Here is a 25,225-nt window from a genome sequence, read left to right on the forward strand (position 1 = left end):
GGTCAAGTTTAGTCCAACAAGAGGGATCTGAGGATGATGCTTGATCAGGATTAGGCTAGACTATCACGAGGGATCGGGGTTTAGCATTTCAGGAGACACCATAGAACACATGAGCATTGTTAAGTAGAGAATATCCTTATAACATCAGGCACCTAATAGGAAGACCAACACGTTGTCTACTTGTCTTTACACATCATTACTCATGTGATTTTCCATTTTAATAGTTAGTTTACATACTTGTTCATAGTCCACACATATCTTTTCATACAAGACACCTATTCACTCAATATAGCTTTACCAAGTAACACAAGTTCCCCGAGAGTCCAATACTCGATTCTTACCATTTTAGACTACTTGCGTGATCCAGTGCACTTGTCGGGTTCGAACAGAGGTGCGAACGATGCCAAGAGTTTGCAGACGTGTCATGCACTCCTCCTGACAACCTTCATAGTCTAAGCTCCCCTTGTCTGTTTGCCATGTAGAGAATGGACATACTGGGACCACTACCAAAGGCCCTAGAAGCATTCAAATACTTACTAGTCGTCATCGACTACTTCACCAAGTGGATAGAAGCAACACCACTATGGAAAATTACGACCAATGACATGGAGAAATTCACCTGGAAACAGCTCATCTGCAGGTATGGCCTCCCATTCGCCATTGTCACCGACAATGACACTCAATTCAAATCTTAGACTTGTGAAGACTTCCTGACAAGGTTAGGCATCAAGAACCTAGTCACCTCTATCAAACATCCTTAGACTAACGGACAAGCAGAGGCAACTAACAAAGTCATCCTCAAGGCCTTGCATACTAGACTTGACAAGTCTAAAGGCCTATGGAAAGAAGAACTCTACAACCAACGAAACTCCTTACTGACTCACATATGGCACAAATGTCATGATCCCCATTGAAGTCAGGGAACCGTCGACAAGGAGACTACTGTTCCAGCAATAGCAAAATGAAGAGAATATGAGGATGGAACTTGAAACCACCGAAGAAGTCCAAGAAATGGCAAGGATTAGGGGAGAAGCTCCCAAACTACGACCAGTCAGGAGATACAATACAAAGGTTCAATCACGAGCCTTTTAACTCGGTGACCTCGTATTGCGAGTCCAAGGTGAAGCCAAAAAAGATCCCCGAGTGGGAAAGCTTGGCCCCGACTGGGAAGGTCCCTCAAGGTTACAACCAACCTTGACAATGGAGTGACTACAACAGTTGGATGGCAAAGCAATTCCAAGAACATGGAATGTCACTCACCTAAAGTTCTCTTTTAGCTGACCTACACTCCAAAGCCAATGTTTTACTCTTTTTCCTACACAGGTCTTTTATCCTAAAAATAGAAAAATCAGGGTTTTGGCTTTAGGGGTTTTAACGAGGCATGTCTGGGATAATGAAGTGAATTTGTACTTAATCAAGACAAGAGCATCCATAGTCGTAGCTCCGTGGCTCTTAAAAACCAAGGTCCACCCTTGGTGAGCCCCTCTTCTAGCACTAAGTCTCTAGTACGTGGCACTTTGTAAGAGACATGTATGCAAGAGCATATCACTGTGACTTTAGTACATGCAACCCATGGCAAGTGACATGTGCGCACGAGCACCCTACTAAGCCTCTAATACATGCCACCCATGGCATGTGCGCACGAGCATCCTACTAAGCCTCTAGTGCATGCCACCCACGACGAGTGACATGTGTGCACGAGCACAATACCACGTCTCCAGTACATGTCACTTTTAAGAGGCATGTATGCAAGAGCATACCACTATGACTCTAGTATATGCCACCCGCGGAGAGTAACATATATGCAAGAGCATACTACAAAGCCTCTAGTACATGCCACTCACGGCATGTGCGCACGAGCACCCTACTAAGTCTCTAGTGTATGTCACCCACGACGAGTGACATACATGTAAGAGCATATTACCATCATGACTCCAGTGTATACCACCCACGGCAAGTGACATGCATGCAAGAGCGTATCAATATCATGACTCCAATGTATGTCACCCATGGCGAGTGACATACATGCAAGAGCATATCACCATCATGACTCCAGTGTATACCACCCACGGCCAGTGGCATGCATGCAAGAATGTATCAATATCATGACTCCAGTATATGCCACCCACGGCGAGTGACATATGCAAGAGCACGGTGCCTAGAGTCTTCTTTTAGTTTAAGAGGAACACTATCAAAGATGAGTCTACTTCCATGGCTAGACCTGTGACTTGATCCTACGCGAAAGTTCATAAAAAAAATGGGTATTTAGAGCTAGATTTGGGTACCACAGATTTAGCAACAAAACTAAATGACTTTATGGAACAAATGGTTGCTAGGAAGAGCACTCTAAAGGAGAAAATGGCTAAGCTTTCTATTGTGGTCACTAAAGCCTCAACACGAGAGAACTCGGGAGAAACAAGAAATAGAAGGAAAAATAAAGGTTTAGGAGATAATAATATATTGGGTGAGTTTGTCAATCTCAAGCCATCAGAAGAATTAAGAGTAGATATTCAGTTCCAACAACAAGATAATTTAGGTTTTGCTATGAACACAAGCAAAAGGTTTCACAAGGGAGATTGTACCAACTTTCAAAAGTGGGCATGCTGATTCCAGTTGGCTTATTTGTATCGGTGGAAGTAGTCGACCCACTTTTGAAAGTTGGTTGCAGCCCCCCTTGAGAGACCTTTTGCTTGCGTTCTGATGTTTGAGTCATATTCATAGCAACACTCAAATTACCTTGTTGTCGAAACTAAATATCCATTATTAATAATTGCAACCGAAAGCTTGGCCATTTGCTCCTCTAGCTTTGCCTGGCAACCATTTGTTCCTTGAAGTTATTAAGTTTTGCTACTAAATCCATGTTACTCATGTTGGCTCTTAATACTTAGTTGTTATGAACTTTCGTATAGGATCAGGCCATGGATCTAGACACGGAAGACTTCTTTCGACCTAAGTGAAAGCAAGAAGCAAACTCATCCTTCATAGAACTTCTCCTAAACTAACAAATGTTTTAGTGAGAGTGAAAAGCAAATTTGTCCTTGACAAAGTCCATCCTAAACTAACACAAGTTTTTTTAAATATTTCTTCTTGATTAAATTCTAATCAAATTTGCCCTTTAAATAGGCTACAAAGACATCCCTAATAATTATCATAATTGATAAAATAAAGATAAAGGGAATCCTAATTGATAAGATCATGACTAACTATTATTCTAATTGATCCTAATTGATAAAATAAAAATAAGACATCCCTAATTAATATGATCAGATTCACTTCGGATTCGGATGTATACTTGTTAGCTGGTTTTGATATCTCACAATACAAAATTTGTTATTTTTGTAAAGCTTGGTTGATTAGAGTGAAAGTATTTAAAGCATTGTACACGTGTTGTGGTTAATAATTTTAGTTGTTAAACCAAAATGAAGTTTACCAAGCCAACAAAGTTATTCTTGTGGTGAAAATTCATGTGATTGTAATTGTAGGGAAAGAGTAAGCTTGGTTTGATCTGAAAGTGTTTGTTAGTCCAGATAAACGTGATCAACGTGAAAAGTTTAATCCAAATTGATCAGTTTAATTTATGTCAATAGTTTCGACTCGATCCAAACCACTGGTTCAAGTGTCGGACTTCATGGTAGGAACAAGTAGGTCTAAGAAAGATTGTTTGACTTGTGGTTCTCCCTGCTGTGTTCGTATAACTTAGGATTTGTGATTTTATCATAAGAATTAGTTGATTACATGTGCTGAAATACAGCTTTTCTTTCTCCAATTTACTCTGGATACTAAAATGATTGAATTTACAATTTCTTTTCGTTTGCACAACCCAAGAAACAAACCAAACAAATTCTTGTTCACTTTAGTTAGGTTGGGGTTTGAAGATTTCTTTTTCTACAAGTCCAAACCAAATAAAACCAAATAATTTAATTGGTTTGGATTTTTTTTATTGCACCATTTTTCATCAATAGAAACAGAGCTGATCTAACGTTGTATACAACCAGAGAAGATAAAAATTAAAAAAAATCAAAGAATTTAGCTTACACCACAAAATAGTTAATTCACAACGGAAGATGCCTCCTAGTAAAGCTTAATTCTGGTGTTAATGGGGCTTCTACAGATGGGACACGACTGAAGATCTTGTCCACATTCACAACATGTCTGTCATGTAACATATACAAAGATGTCATAAGCATTCCCTTATTTTACTTAAAAAATATGGGACGAAATTGAAATATTGTTTTACCTGATGTCCACATCCGAAGGCCATGTCTTTTGAATTGGTCAGACATATGGGGCAAAGCTGCAAAAGACCAATTCAATTTGTTAATTGTATAGTATGACAAATTTGATTAATAAATTCATAACAAAACCATTGCATATCCAATCCCTACGTGGGACATAAAATGCAACGCGGCAACAAGACAATAAAAATATACAACTACAACCTGGATTCATGACAAGTACCATTTCAGTCACTAGACATTTGTGCAACTACAACCTAGATTCATGATGAAAAAATGCAACAAAATTAAGCAGGTAATTGATGCCATTAATCTCTCCCCATTAGACCAGGTAGATGCTTTGAGTAATCTAATTTCTTAACTAAGCCATGAAAAGATAACGCCAAAGAAAAGCTAGACTGGAATAAGGAAAAAGAAACATTAATGTATATTCATGTAATTTCGAGCGATGCCCTATTAGGCTATTCCATTTGTATTTGCTCCAAAAAAGACCTGATAAGGAACATCACATATTTCTATCAGAATTCGGAAGTACTTTGTACTTTTTGTAGGGATAGTACCTGATTGTCATATGTGGAACTTGGGGCAGGAGGAGCTGTGCCAACTAGGTCCCTGTTGTCATAATAAGAAGGGGCACTCTGCTCAAAGTTAGCAGGATGAGAAGGTTTTGAACTGCCAAAAGGTTTTGGGGCATCAAAAGATGCTGAACCATAAGGTTTTGAAGCGCCGAAAGATGCTGAACCATATGGTTTTGAAGTGCCCATAGATGCTGAACCATATGATGGTGTTGGGAGGGCAACTCTCTGAGGAGCATTGGCGTTTCGACTACTATTAAATAGTAATAAATGCAAGGAGCAACCAAAATTGTCAGAAATTGAACTGAAGTCTTTTTTTAGGTAAAAAAATGGTAACAAACCAAAAGTTTACCCCAAGAGATTAAGCTCTATTGCTGCCTTATACTGAGAAGGAATTTCCATCAGTGCTGCAAGTGCAAATGCTGCTTCTTTTCGAGAAGGAGGAATATTCTTTGACATAATTTCCGTGAAATTCACAAACTAAAGAAGCACAAAGAAACCCACATTAATACAGTCAATCAATTCCCACTAATTGAAACATTTGAACAGTTGTTAATCAACATTATGTTTTCTCCTCATCGATTACCTGAAAATTATCAAAGGCCCGAGCTGGAATATTGTCATCAAACTCCTTCATCATGTCCCAAGGACCATCCCCAACACCAACCAATATGATTGAAAGAGGAAATTTACTGTGACAAAGCAGGTATATAAGAAAAGATATTTGAATAGAAAAAACATTGTTGAACAAAACCTACAGGATAATCACCTGGCCTCAACAATGGCATCCACAGTCCTCTGCTCCTGTGGACTTAGCCTCCCACGCTCAGTGTCAATGCTTCTTGTTACCTGCAGCATATCAATGCAGGTTGGCTTATACTAAGCAAAGTATCATTATAGCAAAAGTAAGTTGGACAATCTACTTCAAATTGCATTGTAGCAAACGTGACTTTAACTACATGAAATTACAGGAAGAGTGGAGCTTTATGTATGACAAATATATATTTCCTGTCCGTTAAAATCCTGATGTTTTGAAGGCAAATTGAGTCAAGAAAAGATCTTTTGGTTGATTTTGGATTCTTAGTCCCAACTACTTTTGTCTCTGAAATAATAGAAACAAGAACGAAGGGGAAAGCACAATACAATTTAGTTTTGCAAACCAAGTCATTTCCTGAGCTAAATCCAGAAAATTGAAAAGATGAAAGGTAAATGGAGACATCATCACAAAGATCTGAAAATTGCTCAATTTAAGACAACTCGATACATTCTGGATATAAATAGAGTACCTGGCCGTCTGCAACTATCACCAAAACATGGTACTGGCCTCCACTCTGCTCAACTATTGTCATGGCCATTTCAACAATTGGTGCAAATGAAGTAGGACCTGGCATAAAACCATCAGTCCAAATTAGCTCAGTATTACAATATCTACAACAGAAATAAGTAGAATTTGCAAAAGAAGAACCAGACAAGTAGTAGAAATATAACCTGCAAGTCGAATATTAGGAACAATTTCCCTATACTGACTCAACACTTCTTCAAATCCATTGCAAAATCGTTCATCTGGATAGAAACTGAAGACATCTTGATCATGTGTTGATGCTGCCATGATATCACAGTAATTCCCATTACCACATTTAAACAACAATAAAACTTCTATAAAAAATAAGTTGAGAACTTTGAGAAAGATACCATCCCCGAATCCAAAACAAGGAATCAAGTTATCCTCATCAAATGCAGCCAAGGTTTTCCCAATAATTGATATTGCTTGTTCATAGGGGTTTGGACCATTCCCAATGTGATGCAAACTTTTTCTGTTAAAGGAATGCTTTCCTGAAAGCAGCATCAAGTTCAGCATATATTTCACAGCAACACTGCATAAATTGTACTTTTTATCTAAAGAACTAAATGTATATTTTTAAGGCCTAACCTGTCCACTCATTGCTCTTAGTGAAATCAATACCAAGAATAAGATTTGAAGACTCAAGGCCCGCATGAGCAAGAGCCTCAGTCACCTGTAATGACAAATTTGAGAATGTAAGAATTCAAATGATGACAAAGCATCAACAAATTTCCTAAAATAAAAAGATGAATAAGAAGGACCATCAGTGACAGAAACATGAAAATTGCAAGACAATATTATGATCAGCTAAGTCATGCCTGATCACATGAAAATACACTTAAAAAGTTTTATACTCACTTATAGCTCTAAATTCATCAGAAAAATATAAGCATGCAAAGTCTTTCTCTTTCACTTCAGTGAATTCAATTTTTCATAGTTAAATGGCAGAATATGGAAGCAAGATGAGCTGGCCGCCATTCACTGGTAATTTTATGAGCTAGCACAAGGTGGGCTGCTTTAAAATTTCCTGTCCTGATTCTTGAGATCGTAATGAATCTTTCTGAAGAAAAGATCATCAACCTTAAAATTCAATATAACATTCAATTGCAATTGCACTGTCATTGTGACTATTATTTTCTTCTAAACTCCTAACGTTGCATTCTTGGGAATGTTAAGTTATAAATAAGTGGAAATAAAATTTTCCCACTTTCAGAGGTGACAATAAAACTTTCCTGTGATAATTATTTGTAAAGTTACTAAACTTTTCTGTGGTAATTAGCCGTAATCATAAACAAATGATTCCAAAGAAAGTTGAATAATAAATTAATAACCAAACATATGTTAAAAAATTCCCCAAGAATCTTATTCCTAACAATCTTATTCTCAGGAAAGTAATTTAATTCAGAATGAAAGATTCCCAATACCAAATGCCAAAATATTTTTTAAAAAATAAAAAGTAAATATTTTGGATTCTTAGCTGCCAAATTATGTTTATTAAAAAAATGAAAGTACACAAAACAAAGCCAAATGAAGAAAAACATTTCAATGCCCAGCCAGATAAAAATAACCATGACTTAATCCCATGACAAGCTAAAGTTAAACACAACAGTACATGTACATCACCAACAAGCAAAGCATATCTTACCTCGTCTATGGAATTGTAGTTATCTGCAATTCTCGAGTACTTCCTGTCTAACCGCTTTTCATTTCTATGGCTGGCCACTCTGCCACTAGCATGAGGCTGAGGTTCATAGCCATAGTTTTGTGGCAGTGGAGGTGGCGGCTGGGCATAATATTGTTGCTGTGTAGGATAAGAAGGCTGTTGCTGCTCATAAGTGTAACCCCCCTGACCATAACCCGAGTTGGGGTCAGGATATGAACCCCAAGAAGACGCAGAAGAACTTGAACGCACAGGTGAATTCTGCCTCCAATTGCTATCCTCCTTGGAATTGTTACCCCCCATCAACTCAATTCTCTAAAACACCAAAACAATAACAATGAATAATAACAAAAACTCCCAACCCCACTTATCTCCTCAACAAAACCAAGTAGAAAACAATCCAAAATCAAAAGCACAACAAATAACAAGAACTCCAAATCCAATTCCAGATGCTATATAGTGTGTTTGCAAACCTGTTGAGAAGCAAGAAATCACGACTGGGACGTGAAAGCTATAATTAATTAGCTTCTTATTAAACGTCAACAACCTCGTCTGAGATGTGAAAGTTATAACTATTAGCTTCTTACTAGACGCCAAAAACCACGTCTGGGGCGTCTGGAATGTGGAACCAAGCACGCTAATAATAAATAATACCAGAAATTCCTAAGCACACTTTCTCCTTAACAAAACTGAGCAGAACACAATCCAAAATCCAGAATTCAAAACCAAGTATAAGAACTCCAAAGCCAATTCCAGGTGCTATATATAAATGGAAACAAAGAACTCTTCTGGAACGTTGAATAATTGAATCTTCAAATTTCGCAGCAAATGCTCAATTTAAGAGATATGGACCAATTCATAAAAAAATCCACCAACAGGGGCTTATTAAGTAACCCTGTAGCCGCCGCCATGTGTCTTCAAACACATTCAACACACGACATCTCGGTTTGGCTCCACACCGAATGCACTAATAATAATAATAATAATAATAATAATAATAATAATAATAATAATAATAATAATAATAATAATAACGCGACAAAATCTCGTTGAACGATAAATGGAAAGAGGAAATTAAAAAAAAAAATTGCCTGAAATATCAATTCAATTTCTACATGAACTCTCGCAGTCGTCGTGCATATCAATTAACATGCTCAGTGGCCACAACGATAGATTGCGAAAACCTTACACTAAATCGGGAATATCCGAAAATAATAACCATATGTTGTAACTTGTAAATTGAAATTTGTGAAAAGCGTTGATATAATGAAACGAAACGACATTGATGAAGAAAAAGAGTGGAGTTTGAGAGTGAAGTGGTGATGGAAATACCTGGATCTGGACGGCGATGAAACATGGCGTTCGGAATATTCTGGAATCGGGGTTGAGAGAGAGAGAGAGAGGGAAAGAGGATGATCAAATATAAAACGATTCTTGTAAACGCCAAGAGTGGATACTGGAGAGACACTTTCTCTCTTCTTCTTTTTTATTCTTTTAGTTTTTAATTTTGTTTTCTAGCGTTGAAGATGAAGGTTGCAGAGGATGATGCACATGGAGTAAACGTCTAAACATAGCTAACATGTACTTAAAAATTAATGAACAGTGAATGTGATTGTATATTTTTATTTATTATTTATTAAAATTTATTGTTTTATTAATTATTAGTATGTGGTTAATTTTAATTATTTTTAAAGCACGGTCAATTAATATTAAATAATAATTTTTTTTTGTTGAGAAATCACAAGAGAACCCACTAGGAGAGACTAATCCCGCTTACATATGGGATTATCCTTGGTCCAAAGAAAAAAATTAATTCTGCATAGGGAGAAAATTGTTTCTCCACATATGAACGCAATTAGTTTTACACTATTGTACCAATCCTGAGTTAAATAGGTCAATAATTCCATTATATTATTAATTATTTGTGATATAAAATTATGAGTTTAATAATTATCTATTAATAATATAAAATAATTTTATACTACTACATAAACGATGATTGCTTAGTAATGTGATTTTTGAAATAGATTGCAAAGGTGTTGTGGACAAAATCAAAAGCGCAAAATTGGATAAATGAGAGTTGAGATGTAAAGATTTTGTCCCGTCCCGCTTGGTGGTGGGTTGGTTGGCCGGCCCGTCAGAAATGAAAAAAATATATTTTATTTTATAAAATTAATCCAAATGAACAAATTTAGTTTTTTTCTTAAAAAGGAACAAATTTAATTAAAAAAACATAAAACATATCAATTGTTTTTCTAAATTTGATTTTAATATAAAATTTCCTTGAATTTATAAAATAATATAAAAACAATAACAAATATGTATTTTGATTTTTGAGCAACACTATAAAATTAAAAAAAAATACAAAGTGACAACCCAAACCCTAAACACTTACTGGTATTTACATTTTAAGAAAAATATGTATGACGGGCTGGTAGGCCAACTCACCCAGCCTCACACTCAGCCTATTGGGCTAGCAAGTTAGGTGGGGTAGGCCACAATGGGTTGACGGGTTGGATTCTTCATCCCGCCCTACCAAATTGATAGCGTAACCCGGACCGTTTTGTCATCCATATGTGATCTCATGAGCTCACTAGGGTGGCACCATCCTTATCTAGTCTTTATTTTTACAATCATGTGATATTTTGTATTGACCTATTGGTGATGAATGAAATGTTATAGATATCTTTTCGTCCAAAAATAAACGATGGTTTCTAATTGGATAACCATGTAAAATTATTTTAAAATATTTTTGTAAAAGTCAACAAACTTATCATAAATGATGGTTTCTAATTGAATAACATTGTAAAGTTATTTTACACTGTCAGTGTATAACTTTTTTGTTTTAAAATTTATTATTACTATTAAGCATTTTAGTTACTTCATCATAGTAGCAATTATATGTGCTTAACCTGTTAATCATATAACTTGGAACCTAACTTGATTGGTTGAGAAGGGTGTGTTGTACTTATTTTTTATTTTTATAGATAAAAAATATATTAGTCTTCATCTTTCTGATCTTATTTATAAGATCCTCTTTTTTATAATATTGCCAATCTTGATGAATTAAGTAATTAGTATCATAAATATAGTAGGAAGAGAAGGAGTATATAATTATAATGATATACAACAACAACAACAATAATAATACTAATAATATTTTTATAATATTAATTGAGTTAATTTAAATATAATCACTCTTATTCAATCATATATTTTTATGTATAATAAATTTTTTAACACTTATAAAAACTATTTTATGATGTAAAAAAATAATAAATTTTGTTTGAATTACTAGAGAAAAGAGATACAAAAATAACGAGGGTCGGGTATCACCTCATTTAACCGACAATATTGTGACTAGTCGGTCACTACGAGCCTTGCCTCATATGGTGCCTAGCTTCTTGTTCATGGGGTCTTATGGCATAAGTGCATAAAAGAGCTAGTCACTCTTCCCATCATGATCAATATCTCGAAATATCTATCTCGGGTGATGTACAACACCTCAAGCGTTGAGCCTAATGACGTAGATGCTTAAGGATGAGTCTTCCAATGCTCTCCTATCAACTTTATCGGGATATTTGTCTTGGACAATGTATAACCCCTCAAGCATCGAGCCTAATGGCATAGATGCTTAAGGATGAGTCGTCCAAATGTTCTCCTATCAGTTTTACCGGGATATCCGTCTCAGATGGTGTACATCCCCTCGAGCATCGAGCATAATGGCATAGATACTTAAGGATGAGTCGTCTAATGTTATCCTGTCAGTTTTATTGGGATATCCATCCTGAATGGTGTACAATCCCTCAAACATTGAGCCCAACGACATAGGCACTTAATTCTGGGTCAATCGTCCTTCAAGGACACATAGTGGACTAATATCTCTTTCTCGAGATACGTCATGTCATTTTGTTTGGGCTTCCTCGTGATTTATGTTGGCGGCGAGGCGTGTCCTTTTGTTATGCGTGAGCTTTGTATGTGACATTTGCACAGAAACAAATTATTAGCATTAACTCATCTTAATGTGTCTTCCCCACTCATTAGATTGGTTCATCCAAATATGTTAAAATCGTTAGATTTACTCCCTGATGGGCCTATGATGCTTGGCCCATGGCCCTCCTTTCCTATAAAATGATGGTCGTCATTTTCTCTTTCCATTACCTTTGTTTTGGTCGTTTTCAGAAACTTCTTGAAGAAGACTGAGAATCCGCACTTCACCCAACTTCGGCAAACTTAGTTTAGAAAAAATGAAGAAATCTATAACAGGTACTACTTTTCTCACTCTTATTGTCATTTTGGTTCTTAGCTTTTTGCATAGTGTTTTGAGTTTTCCTTTGGGCTTAGTTTTTTAGGGTTTTTTTTTAAGCATTCTGGTTTACCCCATTTTTCTTTTCTTCCTTGTTGTTCCCCATGTTGAGAATACGATAGTTATTTGTCGCCTAAGCCAAGGTGTCTATTTTAGGAAATGAAGGTGATGACCAATGCACTCACCCAGACGAGATGGTTCTTGTGAATCAGGTGCCTTCCTCAGAATGTATCGACCCTTTACTTTTGGCATTTAGTACGAATTCAACGAATGCTTCTTGTGAATTGGATGTCGATTCCGTTGATGTCGTGGAGGAGGACAGTGCTGACAATGTGAGCATGGAGGATGTTATCAAAGAGTCTGACGAAGACACTCTTGGTATTGAGAGGGAATGTGACCTGACTATAGTGTAATTTGAAGATAGTCAAGATTTATCTGATAATGAGGTGGGGAATGAGGATAATGACGATGTCGGGGCCGAGGACATTAGTATAGACGTTTCTACCAATACAAACTATGGTTGGGCAGATTAAAAGGCATTGTCTACACCATCCATATATCTTAATCCCAATATGGTCGATGTCCTAAGGTCAATGGTATACAGGGTAGGAGGTATTGACTTAGTAGTAGTAGAGGCATGCAACGAAGAAGAGAAGGTATGTTATTCGCCATTGGGGGTAGGCGAGTATACATATATGTACAAATTGTTTGTTAGGAAGTTTGGTGTTGTCTTCCCTTTTTCTAATTTTCAATGTTCCGTATTGAGCACAATCAATTGTGCCCCTTCCCAGCTTCATCCTAATGGGTGGGCATTTGTTCATTCTTTTTGAACTCCTTTGTGAGGGACTGAATAAGGTTTCGACTGTCAATACATTTTTTCATTATTTTGTATTGCGAAAAAAATCCTATAGTTGGATGGGTTTCTTTAAGCAGTCAATCTCGTGAGGCAATCCTTGTAGCCTACTTAGATAGTGTGAATCATTTAAGGAATAGGTTTTTTAGAGTGCGAGGAGGGAAATGGTGCCCTAGACTTTTAACTGATGACTTTGGGATACCAACTTTCCCCTTGTATTGGAATCAGAATCCCTTTGTTAGGATTACTGTCCAAGAGTATTTTTATGGAGTCCTTAGAGAAGGAATTAATTTCTTTGCTTAACACTTTTCATCCTTTCAAACTTCCTTGTAGTGTCTTGCTGAAACTTTGCAGTGATGAAGTCAGCCTAAGGAATTATTTATGTATATGTTGTTTTTGGTATATTTGAACTATTTTGTTTACGTGTTCCCTCGTTTCTTTATGACTCACAGGTTTTTGCTATAAGAAACCCCATTCCAATCAATAAGGATCACCTCTGCCAAGGTTACAAGTGGAAGACGAAGTTGCAAATGGAGTCAGGTAAATCTTTCATGGAAGGAGCTCCTGACCCTCCTTTAAGGGTCCCCCTAAACCCTATTTTTGCAATAGCCAGTACTCTTTCCAAAAACCAACCATCCAAAAAGTCTCAAAAAGATACAAATAGAGGCTCTGTGGATGTTGATTTGACTATCAACAATGACCAGCCGACTTCAACTCTTATTTCAAACTCGGATTCCCTTCCTTGCTGTTAGGAGTATTTGCGGTGCAGTTTGGTTTTATGTTTAGACAAAAATTCATATCAACCAAACATAAAATAAAGATGTGTGGTTCGATTTAAATATAATATCAAATCCAAACCAAACCAAACCAAACCAAAATTTTGCGATTTGGTTTGGTTCGGTTTGGCAATTTTTTTATCCTATTAACATAATTTAAAATCTATCAACTAAACTTGCATAATTATTGTGCTATATTATTTTAAAAATGAATTTTATTTTAAATTAAATTTTGTTTAACATATTTTAGTTAAAAATTATAATGTCAACTTCTATTTAACATTAATATAAAATGATATTACCAGTTCTTTTTTGTAACATAATAGTAATGTGTGCTTCACTTGATATTTAATACTATTTTTTAACAATATTAGTACATCATTTTTAATATATGAAAGTAAAATATGCGTCTTGGTTATAAAGCAAAAGAGAAAGTAATAAATTATTTAATACTTATTATTAATTTACACAATAAAAACCAATATAATTATAATATACAGTTTATTCTATTTGGTTCAATTTTTTATAACAAGGTATAAAAATTAAGCCAAACCACAAAAAATATGTGATTTTTTAATATTGTTGTTTTTGTGATTTTTTTTGGATCAGTTTGACGGTTTACAAACGATTTGGTTTGGTTTTGAACACCCCTACCTATTGTTCCAACTGCACCACCTCTTACTGAAGCCTTGGACATTTTGTACCAAGTGTCACTCGATCAAGAGATGAAGTTAATGTTTAGTAAGAGATTTCCTTGAGAGCAAGTCATAGATGATTATTTGACCGCTCTTGGGGACGAGGAATGGATGAAGAAGGTAGGTCCTGGTGGTGCCTGCAAAGGTTTAGAGTACTTCAACACCACGTTAACACACATGTCGCATGGGATTGAGAAAGAGTATGGGTCTCAGGAGGATCATAAATGAGAATTGGTTGGGTTTTTGGATCAAGCCAAGAAAGATGTAGGTTTGATGAAGTTTGAGTTGATCAAGAAGGAAGGAATGATCATTGCCCTAAATAAGAAGTTGGAGGAAGCTTTGGTGTCCAAGGCAATTATCAAGAAGGACTTAGAGGACGCCAAATCCTAGCTTCTTCTTCTTGAGGATGAAAAGACGTTGGAGACTCAAGTAAAGGATCTGACTGGCTTCGAGTTGCAAGCTAAAGAGTCTAGTAAAGAGGTGGAGTCATTGATAGCCATGTTAAGGCAATGAGGAGCCGACGTTGATGTGATGGCTTATGAGCAATTTGAAATGGGATTCGAGCGAGCCATGCCGCAAATCTAAGTCCTTCATCCCAACCTGGATGTCTCTTGAGTCAAGATTTTTAACAAATTTATTGGCGAACATAAGGTCGAGGAAGAGACTCCCCCTTCCAACTCCTCATAATGATTGAAGAAAAGGTTCCTCCTCAGACTCTGACTCCCTTTGCTTGTCTTTTCATTTTATCAACATTGTCTTGTTATCCTTGTTTGTGATGTTTTAACCATTTTGTAATGTTTTAGTTCATTTTGTATTGTGTCAACATATATAATAGTCAGATATGGATGATTAATGTTAATTATGTGTTATTTTTCGCCAAATTGCTAATCTAAGTCCTTATATTTAAATGCCTTTCGGTTGCTCTTTTACCGTACTTCAAACAGATCGCTGATATGACTTTGTCAGTTACTTCTCCTATTTATATTCTATTTGGTATGTGTCGCATTTTATGGTTGTTGTTATGAGCTTCTTGTCCATCATATGTCAGCACTATATCATTTACGTGGTCATACATCGTGTGATCGCTTTCCATAATTGTTGAGTTTTTGGGATATGTTTTTGCCACCCTTCTTTTTTGTGTTTTTGAGGATTAACTGTTATCATAAATGCGTATTTATTTCCTATAAATGTGGATCGTCAGTTATTAGGCGTGGTTGTTCGCGTCTTTATTCAGGTAAGTGGGTATTGTTGAGGCCTATAAATAGGCAAATGTTGCATGGTTTAAAGCCTGCTTTGTTTATTGCCATTTTTCTCATCTTTAATTTTTCTCTTCAATAGTTTTGCTCAAATTGTTGTGCGTGATATGATAGAACGGAGGTGGTTTCCAATTTTATCCTCTCAAGGTTAGGCATACTTCGTCGTCCTTTAACCGGTTGAGTGGCTAATACTAATGACGACCTCCCTACACAATTGCATTAAGAGGCTAAGGGCAGTCATGTCGGGTGTTGGGCGTCCATAACCTTATTTCAATCCTTGGGTTGCTGGCGGTTCTTCATGAGCTAAGGGATTTTCTTGATGTTGGTGTTGTCTTAATAGGCACGTTTAATGGCTCCGCCTATTGACATCTTGGTACTTTCTAGTGTGGTATGGTCAAGATGACATTGTTATTCTTCTTTCTACAAACTCTCTGGTAATCTGAATGGTTCTGAAATGTAGTAATGGAGGTTTGCAGCTTTGCATAGAAAGGTACAATGTTATCCAAACTGAGTTGAGAGGAAAAAGTAGAGGTGACTTTGAGGTCTTGAGGAAGTCTTCATCTAAAAAAAGTAGGTAGGGGTGCCAAAACTCGGGCATGTCATACGCAGACATAGGAAGTTAGGTCAAGAGGGGACACTTCATATATGGCTCTATCTCCTTTTCCTCCTCCAATGCATTGTTCTTGCTCCTTCACTTGTTCGACTGGCCTTATAGATTGGCTGACTAAGTTCAACCACATCATCGTTGTTGTCGTGTGCCCGCCTTCTCTTGTAGGCTTGATCGAAGATAGCAGTTGTAGTTCTTATAGCTCTCCCGGATTTAATAGGATTATCCATCTCGCTCATCCTTTTTTGTCTTATTGTATGGTTCCTAAACATTAAACTCTTGTAGGCTTGATCAATTTTTAATTTAGTTGGGTAATGTATCTATGTCTAGTATTTTCAAATAAAGTTGTATTTCCCTTTGAATTTTCACTAGTGTAGTGTTTCTATTTATGACATTTATATTCATAAGGAATGATATTGGAAGGTGATTATGAGACCTAATTAAAAATGGCTTATTGTTTAAAAGATGAAGTCGGTCTTTCTTGCTAAGAGATAAAGTCGACCTTCACTAAAATTGACTCGTAGATTAATTGTCACTTATAAGATGAAGTCTATCTCTTTGTAGAAATCAATTCATAAATGATTTATTGCTTGCAAGATGAAATCAGTCTCTTTTGTAATCGTGTGCAACTTTGTAGAATTTGAAGATGAATTAATGCCTAGGGAGGCCGCAATGTTGACCTACACTTGCGGGTACTTTTATCGTTGGTGCCCAGGGAGGCCAAAATGCAGACCTGCATTCATAGATATTTTTTAAAGAGGGTGCCCGATAGTTGTTTATAATTTTCGTGTGGATCTTTTGGTCATTGGCGCACAGGGAGGCCGACCTATACTCGCAGGTCTTTTTTTAAAGGGGTGCTCGAGAGTTGTTTGTAACTGTCATATGGGTTTTCTTGTTATTGGTGCCTAAGGAGGCCATAATGCTGACTTACACTCACAAGCCTTTTTTTAAAGGGGTGCACGGGAGTTGCTTATAACCTATGTGCGAGTCTTTTTATCATTGGTGCTTGGGGAGGCCATAATGCCGACCTATACCCAGGTCTTTTTTAAAGGGGCGCCCAAGAGTTGTTTATAACTTTCACGTGGGTCTTTTTATCATTGGTGCCCGAAGAGGCCGAAATGTCAACCTACACTCACCAATCTTTTTTAAAGGTGGTGCCTGGAGTTGTTTATAACTTTCACACGAGTATTTTTATTGTTGGTGTCTAGGGAGACCATAATGCTGACCTACACTCGTGGATCTTTTTTAAAGGGGTGCCTGGGAGTTGTCTATACCTTTTGTGCAAGTCTTTTGATCGTTGGTACACAAGGAGGCCGTAATGCCAACCTACACTCATGGATCTTTTTTAAAGGGTTCCCAAGAGTTTTTTGTAACTTTTGCATGGATCTTTTTATCATTAGTTGGCCCTTGTTTCAATATGAAATGCTTCTTCATTAGTTAAGTATGTCCCTGCAAAATCAGTGCTACAAGAAAGTAACACTCTTTTGATCCATACATCTATCTCTTTGGGCCAAAAAACAAAAAATTAACCTGAAAACAATTGAAATATAAAAGTCATGATGGATCTCGTTATGCTTCCTAACTATAGTATTGATCAAGGTTTGCCAAGTTCCAAGTTGCAGGTGCTTGTTTTCCTTTGAGTTACCCTAGCTTGTAGACTCCTTTGTCGACTTCCTAGCACACCCTGAAAGGGCCTTCCCAATCTGTTGACAACTTGTTTGTGGAAGCATCTTTTAATAGCCTTCTAAGTACTAGGTTGCCTTTCGTGAAGCTTCTTAGGACCACTCAACAATTGTAATGTTTGACAACCCTTTGTTTAATGGCTTGTTCACGCACATGGGCCACTTCTCTTTCTTTTTTGTAATAAGTCAAGTTGCATCTTACAACTTTCTTCATTCCTTTCTTGTTGAAACAAGTTGACCTTGTGAGATGTTTCCCTGATCTCTACCAGTATCAAGACATTAGTTCCAAATGAAAGTCAGAGTGGGGTTTCTCTGGTTGAAGATTATGGAGTGATATGATAAGACCACAAAACTTGAGGGAGCTCATCGACCCTTCTCCCTTTAGCTTCCTTTAAGTGTCTCCTTATTCCTCTTAGCATGACTTTGTTAGCCGCTTCTGCTTGCTCGTTGGTCTGGGGATGCTCCACCAATGTGAATATTTTCTTTATCTTCAATTGAGAACAAATGTACAACATTTGAGTTGTCACAAACTATGTTTAGTTGTCTGAGACAATTGTTGTGGGGATCCCAAATCTGCATATGATGTTTTTTCAGTAGAACTTTTTCACCCTATCAGTTGAGATAGTTGTGACGGGTTCCACTTTTACCCATTTGGTAAAATAATCCACGACTACTATAAAAAACTTGACTTGTTCTGGAGCAAGAGGAAAAAGATCTAGAATATCCATTCCCCACATATGGAACGACTAGGGGCTCGATACCAAGTGTAGGTTTACTGGTGGCACCTTATGTAGGTTGATGTATCTTTGACACTTGTGACATTTTTTCACAAATTCCATGTAGTCCCCTTTTAGTGTCAGCCAGTAATATTGTGTTCTGGCAACTTTGGTTCCTAAGGGTTTTCTCTCTAATGTGAGTACCACAAACTTCTTCATGTACTTCTCTGATGACATATTCTGCCTCTTATGTTTTTAGGCATTTGAGTAAAGGGTACGAGAATCCCCTCTAAAATAATCGACCATCGAGAATAGAGTATCTACTCACATCATTTTGGATCTTTTTAGCTTCACCAGGCTCTTTCGACAACACATTTTCCTCCATATAAGCTTTTATGGGAGTCATCCAGAATTTTACCTCTATGTTTGTACATACCTCCGAGTCATCGATGCTTGGGTGACTAATGTTCTCCTGGATGACCGACTTGTTGTTCCCTGGTTTCTTTGTGATAACTAGCTTTGCCAACAAGTCCACTCGACTATTTCGCTGTCTCGACACATGGACCAACTCAAAGGAGTCAAATTTTTCTTTTCTTTCATTAGCAATGTTTTGGTATTTCAATAGTTGAAGATCCATGGTTTGTCAATCATTGTTAATCTACTCCGTTACTATGATGGAGTCATTTATGGGCTTCAGGTTTTTTGCTCCCACATCCAATGTAAGTCTTATCCTAGCTAACAGAGTCCCATACTTTGCTTGTTTGTTATCGGCTTTGAAGTCAAACTTTAAGGATTCTTCTAACATGAGTCCATCAGGTCCTTCCAAAATAATGCATGTCTTGTTGCCAACTAGATTGGATGATCCATCTACTGAGAGTATCCAATTGCCTTCATCCCCTTTTTCTTCACATTTCTTCAAGTGACTTGTTTCTGAAGATTCTTTCAAAAGTCATATCTTTTTAAGTGATTAGTTTTAAAGGAATTGCCAAGAGTTACAAGTTTTGACTTGAGTCATCAAGAAACTATAAATATGTGACCTTGGCATGAAACATTACAACAATCTCATTCATATCCATCATCTCTTTCAATCATTCTATCTTTCAATCTATCTTTCAACATCTTCTTTCATTTCTTTCAGAACTTTCTGGTTTCATCTTCTTTTCATCTTTCTAAAAGTTTTTGTTAAAAACTTTCTCTTCCAAGAAAATTTCTTTGTTCAAAAACTTGTGTTATTCATCTTTTCCATTCTCTTCTCCCTTTGCCAAAAAGAATTCGCCAAGGACTAACCGCCTGAATTATTTTTGTGTCTCTCTTCTCCCTTTTCCAAAAGAACGAAGGACTAACCGTTTGAATTCTTTTGTGTCTCCCTTTTCCCTTGTCAAAGAATTCAAAACGACACAGTCTGAGAATTCTTTTGATTCTTCCCTTTCCCATAAACAAAATTTTTCAAAGGACTAACCGCCTGAGAATTCTTTTGTTTCCCCCTTCATAAAGTTTCGAAGGACTAACCACCTGAGAACTTTGTCTTAACATATTGGAGGGTACATCCTTTGTGGTACAAGTAGAGGGTACATCTACTTGGGTTGTTGACTGAGAACAAGAGAGGGTACATCTCTTCTGGATCAGTTCTAGTGGAGGGTACATCCACTAGGTTGTTCAAAGAGAACAAGGGAGGGTACATCCCTTGAGGATCTTTGCTTGTAAAAGGATTTTTACAAGATTGAAAAGAAATCTCAAGGACCGCAGGTCCCTTGGGGACTAGATGTAGGCACAGGTTGTTGCCGAAACAATATAAAAACTCTTGTGTGTTTGTCTCCTTCTTCCCTACTCTTTTAATTTTCGCTGTGCACTTTAATTCCCGCTTTTACTTTTGGTTATGTTTCTTTTCTATTCTTCATTTACTTAACAACATAGTAAAATCCTAAGAAGGGTAAATTTTTTATTAGTAAAGGTCTAGTAATAATTAATTCAACCCCCCCTTCTTATTTATTCCGAGGCCACTTGATCCAATAGGAATGGCTCTAGAAATATGGTCAAAGTTTCCTGGTTGTGACCACTTTGGATAATGTTGCATTCTCTATCTTTTGGTACCTTAACTTAACTCCCTACAATGCCTTACCCACAAAATAAATAGGTTTTTTGCTCTTGACCAAACTCTTGAACCAGCATAGCATTGATTGCTTGGTCGGCAATAGATAGGTACACGAGTATTGGCCCACCTAGTTCCAACTTTATCAAGATTATGGGGTAGTGAGATTCCTTGAACTATTTGACGACATCCTCGTAGTTTGTTGTCCACTAGAAACACTCATTTTTCAAAAGCACATGAACACGAGGAGTTCTTTCTTTATCAACTTTGACAAGAACCAAGATAATGGCATGATCTTTCCCGTTAGTTGTTGCATGTCCTTAACTGTCTTTGGACTTTTCATTTCCATGATAGCCTTGCACTTATCAGGGTTAGCCTCAATTCCTCTAATTGTCAGCATGAATCCTAAGATCTTCCCCTCCTGCACACCAAATGAACATTCTTTCAAGTTCAATCGAACATTATGCTCTCATAGAGTGTCAAACATATCCTGCAACTTCCGATAGTGCCCTTCAGAGTTTTCTGACTTGATCACCATGTTGTCCACATATACTTCTATGTTTTTACCCAATTTTCCATCAAAGACTCTATCCTGTTAGACAAATGGCCTCAGCTATCTTAAGAAGGGGGGGGGGGTTGAATTAAGATACAAAGACTATTCCCCAATTAAAATTTCACTCTCTCTTTTTGGATTGACAATGCACCCTTAACATGAATTACTCAAAAGACAATTCAAAATAATCTTCTTTAAAGCAAAAGATAAATAGAAATAAATAAAAGAAGTTTAAGGGAAAAAAAAATTCAAACTTGATTTATACTGGTTCGGCCACTTCCCGTGCCTACGTCCAGTCCTCAAGCAACCCACTTGAGATTTTCCACTCTCTTTGTAAAACTCATTTTACAAAGTCTAAACCACACAGGGACAACCCTTCCCTTATGTTCAAGAATCCTTTACAACAAGAGACCCTCGGTCTCTTAATCCATTTTCAGAGTAAGAAGAGAAGAAGAAATCTCTCTTGAAAGAGAAAGATATTACAATTGAAGATCAATCAAGATTCCTTATTGAATATAAAAGTGTTTGACCAAAGAATCCTTTTTGAGAGGATAAGACATTTCAGTTCAGAAAAACTCTTTTAATCTTTTGAGAGGATAAAACTTTTTGGGCAATAAAAACTCTCTAGAATTTTTGTATCCCAAGTCACTTATATATAGGCTTTTGATGGCCATTCAAAAACATTTGAAAATATGTGACTGTTGGGAGTTATATTCGAAAATCCTCACTGGTAATCGATTACAATAATGGTGTAATCGATTACACAGTTACTTCTGAAGAGTTATGACTCTTCTCATTTGAAATTTGAATATTTAAACACTGGTAATCGATTACCAACTTACTGTAATCGATTACACAACTTTGAAATTTAAATTCAAATTTCTTATGGCTATTTTAAAACGTTCCAAACCTCTGGTAATCGATTACAAGCCATGTGTAATCGATTATATGCTTTCTAAAATATTTAAAACCTTTTAAAACCTTTTCAGAAAGCATATTGGCCACTGGTAATCGATTACATCCTCTGGTAATCGATTACCAAAGAGTAAATCTCAATTTAAAATGATTTAGATAAAATTCTTTGGCCAAACCTTTTGCTTTTTCAATTTGGAAACTTCTTCCTAAGATTCTAGAGATCAACTTGATCATATATCTTGATTTTCTTGGATTCTTGTCTTGAATAAAACTTGAGAAGCACTTGATCCTTTGGCATCATCAAAAAATCAAAATATCTTGCTTCTACATATCCATTAGTCGCTGATATGTTGCCCCAGAATTCTTCAATCCAAAATGGCATGACCTTGTAACAAAAGTTTCCAACCTCAATGGTGAATGCAGTTTTTTCCTCATCTTGGGATCCATTGAGATTTGGTTTTATCCTGAGTATATGTCCATGAAGCTGAGAAACCCATATCCAGAGGCTCCATCTACTAGTCAGTCAATGCTAGGTAAAAAGTATGGATATTTAGGACAAGATTTGTTCAAGTCATAAATCAATGCACATGCATCATTTGTTTTTACTTTTCTTTACCATGACAATGTTCGCCAACCAAGTGTTGGACAAGTGGCCTCAGATATCTTAAGAAGGGGGGATTGAATTAAGATATTACAACTTATTTCCCCAATTAAAAATTTTATTTAACTTTCTATTCAAGTTATAAATTCCCTTAATAATGAATTTCTTAAATATTGATTCAAATAGAACAATTTGAATATGAATATAAAACAATAATAAGTAAAGGAGTTTAAGGGAAGAGAAAATGCAAACTCAGATTTATACTGGTTCGGCCACACCCTTGTGCCTACGTCCAGTCCCCAAGCAACCCGCTTGAGAGTTCCACTATCTTGTAAATTCCTTTTACAAGTTCTAAACACACAAGGACAACCTTTCCTTTGTGTTTAGAATTCTTTCACAACAAGAGACCCTCGGTCTCTTAATCCCTTTTCAGAATGAAGAAGAAGAAAAGAAGAAATCTCTCTTGAAAGAGATAGATTGAACAATTTGAGCACTCAAAAATTCCTTATTGAATCACAAGTAATTTGGCCAAGGAATTTGTAAGAGGATAAAACAATTTTGCTTTATAAGAGGATAAGACTTTTTTTTTTGTTCTGAAAAACTCTTAGCAAATTCGTGTCTCAAGTCACATATATATAGGCCTTTGATAGCCATTCAAGAACCACATAAAAAGATGTGACTGTTGAGAATATTTTCTGAAAATGTGCTCCGGTAATCGATTACACGCTTTAAAATTTGAATTAAAACGTTCAGAAACTGCTGGTAATCGATTACCATATATGTGTAATCGATTACACAGTGCAAATTTTGAATTCAAATTTTAATAGTTGTTGTAAATCATTTTTGGCCACTGGTAATCAATTACATCCTCTGGTAATCGATTACCAGAGAGTAAATTTCTTGGCCAAACCTTTTGCTACTTCAATTGGAATTCCTTTCCTATTTAATATACCCTTTCTAAGACTCTAGAGACTGTCTTGATCATCCATCTTGAATATCTTTAATTTCTTTATCTTGAATAAAGCTTTGAGACGCATGTGAACCTTTGGCATCATCAAAACATTCAGCTTGATCCTTTGTCTACACCAAGTTGGGTATTCAACTTCCTTAATGAAGTTTACTGCCAGTAGTTTTTCGACCTCTTACTTTATCGTCTTCCTCTTATCATCTCCAAATTCCTTTTCTAGGCTACCAGCTTTGCATCCAGATTCAGTGAAAAGTTTATGTTCAATAAAATTGGGATGTATTCCAGACATGTCTTGTGCTTTGTAAGCAAAGGCATCCTTGTTGTGCCTCAGACATTTGATCAACTCTTCTTCCATGTTTAATGGTGAATGACAGTCTGATCCTCATTTTTTGCTTGGGGCCATCGATCAAGATTTTCTTCAAGTCATCTGCCAGTTAGGGGCATCATTCTACATGTTCACTCTGAGGGTCTAGGTATAGGAAATTGATCGATCAATTTATGTTAGTTGGTTTTTTGTCCCTTTTGTATTTGCAGGCTTTCTTTTCAACATTTTCTTGCTATCTTCTGGTTGGCCCTGACCTTACCAATTCGATATTGGTCTAAAGGATACTTCATACATAGGTGTGGTGTTGAAATCACTACCCCCAACTGATTTAAAGCTAGTATTACCATGATCATGTTGTATGGGATTATTGCATCCACAACCATATATTAAAGAACAAGTGTCTTCGCATTCTTTTCGACTCCAAAGGTGGTGTGTAAATTGGTACGTCCTCGGTACCCGTTTGTTTTCCTGAAAAGCCTACTAGTGATCCAAAATATGGTTGTAGCTTCTCTCCCGACATCCCCATCCTTTTGTAAACGCTCCAATGCATTATGTTTATCGAGCTCCCCTGGTCTATAGGTACCTTCTCAACTTTGAATCATTTGGTGACGATTGTGATTACCACTTGGTCAATATCATGAGGCTCAATGCCTTCTGCATCCTTTGCCGAGAAATTTATAGTCAAGGATGTATCCATTATGCATTCTTTGTTAGTCACTATCACCATGAAAGATGTTTGAGTTGTACCCTCATTTGGTTACGAGCTTTTGGAGGGCCAACTATTGTTGAAATGGTTCCCCTGTGTGGTAACTCATGCTTTGGATTCTGTTCTCTCCTCCTCCTATCGCCATAACTTCGAGAGCGCCAAATCTCCTTCCTATCATGGCAAGGAGGCGTTCGAGCTCGACCCCTCTTTTCTTCATATCGGTCATATACATATTTCATCAAATGACCTCTCTAGATTAATTTTTCAATTTCTATCTTCAAATTTCTACACTCTATAGTTTCATGACCCTTAGTCCTGTGATAGTCACACCATTTATCACTCTTGGTCCCCAACTGGACTTCTATG

The 25,225-nt window shown here is 36.6% G+C and overlaps 1 protein-coding gene across 2 annotated transcripts; it reads right to left on the reverse strand.

The window, feature by feature from the left end:
• Nucleotides 1–3,886: 3,886 nt before the first annotated feature.
• LOC114412554 (E3 ubiquitin-protein ligase RGLG2-like) lies at nt 3,887–9,365 on the reverse strand. 2 transcript variants are annotated; one of them, XM_028376484.1, is made up of 12 exons: nt 9,145–9,365; nt 7,798–8,127; nt 6,741–6,825; nt 6,503–6,643; nt 6,299–6,412; nt 6,097–6,194; nt 5,580–5,659; nt 5,397–5,502; nt 5,163–5,290; nt 4,796–5,063; nt 4,238–4,294; nt 3,887–4,152 (listed from the first exon to the last, which is right to left on the reverse strand). In XM_028376484.1, exons 2-12 carry the CDS (start codon nt 8,113–8,115, stop codon nt 4,072–4,074), a joined length of 1,476 nt encoding a protein of 491 aa, XP_028232285.1. In that variant the 5' UTR covers nt 8,116–8,127; nt 9,145–9,365; the 3' UTR covers nt 3,887–4,071. The 2 variants fall into 2 exon arrangements, with proteins under 2 accessions (XP_028232285.1, XP_028232286.1); XM_028376485.1 differs by lacking the exon at nt 9,145–9,365 and adding an exon at nt 8,286–9,002.
• Between the last annotated feature and the right edge of the window lie 15,860 nt (nt 9,366–25,225).

The sequence above is a fragment of the Glycine soja genome, chromosome 5, assembly GCF_004193775.1.
Source record: "Glycine soja cultivar W05 chromosome 5, ASM419377v2, whole genome shotgun sequence".
Lineage (NCBI taxonomy): Eukaryota > Viridiplantae > Streptophyta > Magnoliopsida > Fabales > Fabaceae > Glycine > Glycine soja.